Genomic DNA, 6,174 nt, shown 5'->3' with positions numbered 1-6,174 from the left:
CAGTATATAAGTTAAGCTTATAAGCATGATTCTTTAAACAAGCATTAAGGGAATGTCAGACGCTGCGTATACAGCCTGTCTTCTCAGCCTTCCTGACAATGTTTACATGCTGCTGTCCTTGTAAGATTGAGGAAGGATTAAAAAAAAAAAAACATTAACACAATGAAATTGACCATGGTGTCAGTTTCTTATCACTTGGAGGTTATAGCCTCCACTGTTAAATGTGGAAGCTTCACGGTTTGAAGGAGACCCCATATTAATTGTTTTGGGGTTTACAGAAGTAACAATACCTAGTTAGTCTCTAGGTATTCCCTTACGAAATTTAACCATGGTTTTACTACAAATAAAACCAAAAAACCATTGTTCCTGTAGTTAAACCATGGTAACCACAAATTAACCATCGTTTTGCTATATTAACCATAGTTTAACCATGGTATTTGTAGTAAATCTCTGGTTTTACAAATGGCAGTCAATACGCCAAAATACCATGGGTTACTACGGTTTTACTATAATAAAACCATGGTTATTTTTCGTAAGGGTTGTGAAAATATCATGGTAACTAGTTTCCACTAATATACACAGTTGTGTTATTTATCTCAGTTATTTTATAAAACATTTATGCGGACACAATGGTTCACATGGGAACTTGTCTTTAACTAACAATAAAACATTTCCAACTACAAAAATATTTATACATATTAAGTCAGAAACTTCTAGAAAAGGATATTGTAATTCGCTACAGCCTTGATATCGTTCGCAGCCTAGAGCCTACTAATTTTGCTACATTGAACTAAATAATCAACATTGAACTTGATTTATAATTGATGAATTTTAAAGTTATTGAACCGAATCTAATTCTGAAACAACAGTGAACTTTCATGCTAAATAACTGTTGTCTTTTTGAGCTGCTTTGCAGCAAATGTTGAAGGTGTATCATATTTGAATATTTTGCATCATTAATTTTGTAATAGTCCCTTGATTTGACAATTAATAATTAATGGCTATACATATTGGACATTTGTGTTTTTATTATTTCTATTTCCCCCCAGTACTAGGAACTTATTGTTATGGAACCTTTACTGATGGTCCCGTTTCCGCCCGGACCAAAAACGTCATCAGGAAGCGCCGCGGCGGCGATAAAAACAAACGTACACATGTCGCAAGAAGTAATGAGAGAATCCGCTTTCAGCCGTTTGTGTGCAACAGAAACAACCCGTATTGATTGTCTATCATAGTAATATTCCACCGACCATTTGAGGATCAACTACCAAAAGTAAGATTGTCAAATATTTTAATACTATAGGTTGTCTGTTTGTGTTGACAATTGCTGAACAGTATGACCCTCTTTTTTTTTATTAATTCCACATTACATATTGAGCGTCTGTTGGTGGCCTGTAGTTGCAGGTATGCCGAGCAGCTGTCCAGAGTGTGGCTCATCTAATGTGGTGGAGGATGATCTGTACTCTCAGAGGCAGTGGGTGTGTGTGGACTGTGGGTCAGTGGTCTCTGAGGGACATCTGACCACCACAGTGAGCGATGAGACTCAGGGCAGAGGTAACCAAGCACGGGACACTTCGCTTTCAACTGATTTTAATTCAGTCTACTTGAAAACTGCTGATTTAACATCCACTTCTTTTGTTTTGTCCAGCTGTGCCCTATCATGCTTCCACAGAGGCGATAAAGAAACCCTGTAGAAATCTAATTGCTGGTAAGATCAACAGCTCATAATATTTAACAAACTAGTTAACAGTTATTAAAACGTTTGGAGCTTGCTGTCAGGTTCAGCGATTGGGTTCTTTATTATGAAACGTCTCTTTCTGGTATTCTTCTGTTATACTTTAATACAATTATAGTATTTATAAAATATTTTTAATTAGCATTTGTTTTTATATTTTTTTTAGTTTAAGTATGTACTTCTGTAAATATATATATATATATATATATATATATATATATATATATATACATACACACACACACACACACACACACACACACAAATTCACCCTCAAGCCATCCAAGATGCAGATGAATTTTTCTTCATCTGAACAGATTTGAAAAAATGTAGCATTCCATCACTTGCTCACCAATGGATCCTCCGCAGTGAATGGGTGGCATCAGAATGAGAGGCATCACAGTAATCCACACTACTCCAGTCCATCAGTTTGTGTCTTGTGAAATGGAAAACGGCTCTTTTTTAAGAAACAAACTGATTATTAAGATGTTTTGATTTTTAAACCAAAAACCATTTTTAAGCCAAAATACGAGTCCATAATCCATAATATTGCTTCCTCTAGTGAAAAAGTCCATCTTCTGTTGTCGTCTCACATCATATCCACTGCAACATATTTGTTTAGACATGTTTTGAACCGTTTTCACTTGCAAACAGTGTTTGGTCTGTGCATATTTCTCTCCTGATTCAGGTGCTGTAACTTTTTCAATAGAGAAAGCAATATTATAGATCGAGGACTGTATTTAAAGGCCATGTTGCAAGGTAAATTTTTTAACAAATTTGTGCAATTTGCTTGTTGGTTCTAAACATTTAAACTGTTATCCATTGTATTTTATGTTGTTGGGTATCACAAAATGGAATCTAATACGAAAAAGTAGGTACTATCTTATAGCGGTCTCCTTTGCCCCACAATGCATTGCATCACGTCACGTTGGGGAGAGAATTTACCAAAGCCACCTTGAGAGCATTGAGATTGACTAGAGAGACGAGTAGTAGACTCGCAGTATTCAGATAGCAGTGATTATATAGATAGATAGATAGATAGATAGATAGATAGATAGATAGATAGACTACATGTATAGATAGACCGACAGACAGAGAGATAGAGGGATATCAACCAAAAGTGACCCAAACGCACTCGCTTCCCTACAACACAAGCTTTTCAGCACAGTTTCCATGGGACAGCACCGCCCACACAAGCACCTGCCAAACACAGCGACACACACGCGGCTAAGTTTGCATAAACATTTTCACCGGAGGAAGAGATAAACGCTTAAAAACGTCCATATAGCTAGCATGATGCCTTCTATTTCTAGATGACAATGTTTACCAGTACTACGACACTATGACAAAGGTTACCGGTACTTATCTGAACCAATGTCATGATCACTGCCACCACTAGAGTGCTACTCGATGACAGTAAAAAATAAATAAAATAAAAAAAAATTATATGTGTGTGTGTGTCGTTATTGTGCACTGCTGCTCGTTGCTGCGATGCTAAATGATAGCAACTCACCAGGACACTTCACCAACTCTCCACTCATTCTCCTCCGACCATGCATTTAATAAGCCTTGACGGACAGCAGTTCTTGGCAATTCCTCATTTGTCCCCTCACGGCTGGCTCGATCGAAATTACACGGCTGCAGGCCATCATACATGTTGGCTCTTTCCAACTCTTCCTCATCCCAGTCAGTCGCTATAACGTTAGTTCTGATGCTGCGTGTGTTCCAGGCAGGTTTTTGAGCTCGTAATCACTATTTCATACCACTACTAACGACTTTGTACCGTTCCAGGCAAACTGTCTGAGCGCAAGGAATTGTAACTAGATTTTTTATTTTATTGCAACGTTACATTGACCTAAAATTGTTTTTTCAATGTGTACCACTTGCATAAACACTGCATCTGTAAGGCATTTTTATTTGTAGGGGCTGTCATCGTTGTTTCGCGTGCTGTGTGACCTCGGAACTCGGCGTACATCAATCTAGTATGAGACACGAGTTCACTGGTGGGAAGTCACGGGTTTGATTGCCGTTCCAGTGCACTTTCACGGGTTTAAGGTTGGAAAAACACGGGTTACGGGTTGGCTGGAACGTGGCATCATACTAGACTGAGGCTACCTTTCCTCGACTTCTCCCCAACGTGACGTCATCACCGAGTTGCGTAAAAAAATGTTAATACCAAAAACTTAAAAAGGTCTTTAAGACCATTTTTGAGACATTTTAAAAATGATATACATGTTTTGAGGGATTTATGTACCCATTAATCAAAAGTGGTGGTTAACTTGCAACATGGCCTTTAAGTCTAAAGCAACAGTTTGAAGTGAAAAACATGTTAATGATTAATTCTGACTTGTATTTTCCTTCTGACGGCACCCATTCACTGCAGAGGATTCATTGGTGAGGAAGTGATTCATTGCTAAATTTCTCAAACTCATCTAAATCTTGGATGCCCTGAGGTTAAATACATTTTCAGCAAATTTTCTTTTTTAGGTGAGACTGTTCCTTCAAACGCTAAAGTTTAAATCCACACCGTTTTTTTTATTTAATATTTGGTTTTATTTCAGTTATGTTTTTGTCAGTTTACAATGTTCCTCCCTCTCCAGGTTTTTCTCGGGTGCGTGCACTGTGTCGTATCCTCCGATTATCCAGTGACATGGAGTCGGCAGTAGTGAGTCTCTTTGAGCGTGCTTACAACCACCCGAGCTTCATCTTTGTGACCTTATCCAAGAAAGAGATCTTGGGAGGCTGTTGTGTACTCTCCGTCTGCCGCCAGTGCAACTGGCCTGTTGCCATGGGAACAATTGGTTACCTGTTAGGGGTGGACAATGCGGCACTGGGCGCTGTTTATCGGGAGTTTACAAAGGCTCTGAACATTGAGATCAACACTGTGGGCATCATGGACTTGCTGGAAAGCTTCTGCTATGAGTATGTCTAACGCTTTAATGACTTGCACAGTATTTTAGTTGATGTAAAAATCAGATTGTTCACTTGCTGTGTTTTTGTAGTTTCAAGCTGGGTCCTCAACAGGTGGACGAAGTGTTTGCTGAACCCCCCCAACGGCTGGTGGACAGGACTTCAGCTTTGATCGAACTAGCCGCGGATGCCTGGATAGTGACGGGCCGCCAGCCTCTGCCCCTCCTGTTTGCAGCAGTGTATCTGGCCTGGCAGTCGCTAAATCCTAAGGTGAGGGACGTAGCCTAATATTCAAATAAATGTGTCACTTCAGTGATTAACACTGAAAGTGAGACATTTCTGGTCAATCTGCAGTTTTGCAGTTTGCAAAAGTAAAAAAAAAGCACTTTCTAAGCAAAGAATTGACCGCACAACTGCTTTCAACATAATAATAAATGTTTCTTGAGCAGTAATCATTGCCAAATATTGCCAACCACAGCAATATCCAATATAGTTGATGGCCAGTGTATATACTTCTTGACAATATGTCACTGGAGATAAAATGTAGAACATTTACCGTAGTGTGTTCACAATTGTCTACTGCAGAAGAAACCAGTATCACATGATTCTGGTCTTTTATTTGTGTTTTTATCAGTGGATATGAAATGTACCCTGTATTATAGAATGCATCATATTTGCAGGTCCGCATGAAATACACCTTTATTAAGTTCTGCAAGATCGGAAAAGCGCCGGAACAGTCATGGCACAGGAGCAGAGATTCGGTGGTGAAGCGGCTGAAAGAGCTGCGGGACGTGCTGTGTAAGCTGGGCCGAGCGCTGCCGTGGCTGAGGGGTGTCACGGTGGAACCCAACACCGTGGTTCCGCTGGTGGATGACATCCTGAAGAACCACAGAGCTTTGCTCATGAGGGCTGTTAGAAACCACGAACAACAGCTGCAAAATGAGTCCCAAACTGCACAAACGACAGAGTGTGACAATGAGCAATCAGATTCAGACCGCGCCGATTCACATTGTTCAAAGCCAGCTGAGCTCATGGATCCTGATCAGGCCGGGTGTGAGAATCCTCCTGATGAAGAAGCCACAGATTGTCAGCTGCCACCAAACCACTGGAGTAAAAGGCACTTGTTTTTACCCCCATGTGTGAAGAATCGCAAGCGGCAGAGGGTTGACGCTCCGCAGCCGGAAGTGACCGGAGATGAAGAGATATCGGACAGCGAAATTGAGTCATACATTCGCTCTCAGGATGAAATTGAAATGTATCTAAAGGTTCGGAAGGAGCTAAAGAAAAATGCGTGATTTTGTGCTGTTGTTTACATATAATTAATTACTGCTGATTTCCTGATACAGTCAGTTTTTCGTTACATTGATTTTATTTCATGGTTTTTTGGATTAGTTCTGTTCGTTGTTAATAAAAATACTTTTTTTTTGCTTGAACTGGTACATTTTTTAGTTATTTCTGTTATTTCTGCATAATATTTCCTTAATGATATTCAATACTTGTTTAATGTTGGGGTGATGATTACACACATT

At 39.5% G+C, this 6,174-nt stretch overlaps 1 protein-coding gene across 1 annotated transcript; it reads left to right on the top strand.

Annotated features, from left to right (window-relative positions):
- The first annotated feature begins 1,101 nt into the window (after positions 1-1,101).
- Positions 1,102-6,082, top strand: brf2 (BRF2 general transcription factor IIIB subunit). Its single transcript, XM_026220166.1, has 6 exons — positions 1,102-1,273; positions 1,399-1,554; positions 1,649-1,708; positions 4,336-4,657; positions 4,738-4,915; positions 5,326-6,082. The coding sequence occupies exons 2-6, from the start codon at positions 1,407-1,409 to the stop codon at positions 5,938-5,940; spliced, it is 1,323 nt and encodes a 440-aa protein (XP_026075951.1). The 5' UTR covers positions 1,102-1,273; positions 1,399-1,406; the 3' UTR covers positions 5,941-6,082.
- The last annotated feature ends 92 nt before the right edge of the window (positions 6,083-6,174 follow it).

The sequence above is a fragment of the Carassius auratus genome, chromosome 35 (genome assembly GCF_003368295.1).
Source record: "Carassius auratus strain Wakin chromosome 35, ASM336829v1, whole genome shotgun sequence".
NCBI classification, from domain to species: domain Eukaryota; kingdom Metazoa; phylum Chordata; class Actinopteri; order Cypriniformes; family Cyprinidae; genus Carassius; species Carassius auratus.
This window is presented reverse-complemented; position numbering and strand designations above follow the sequence as displayed.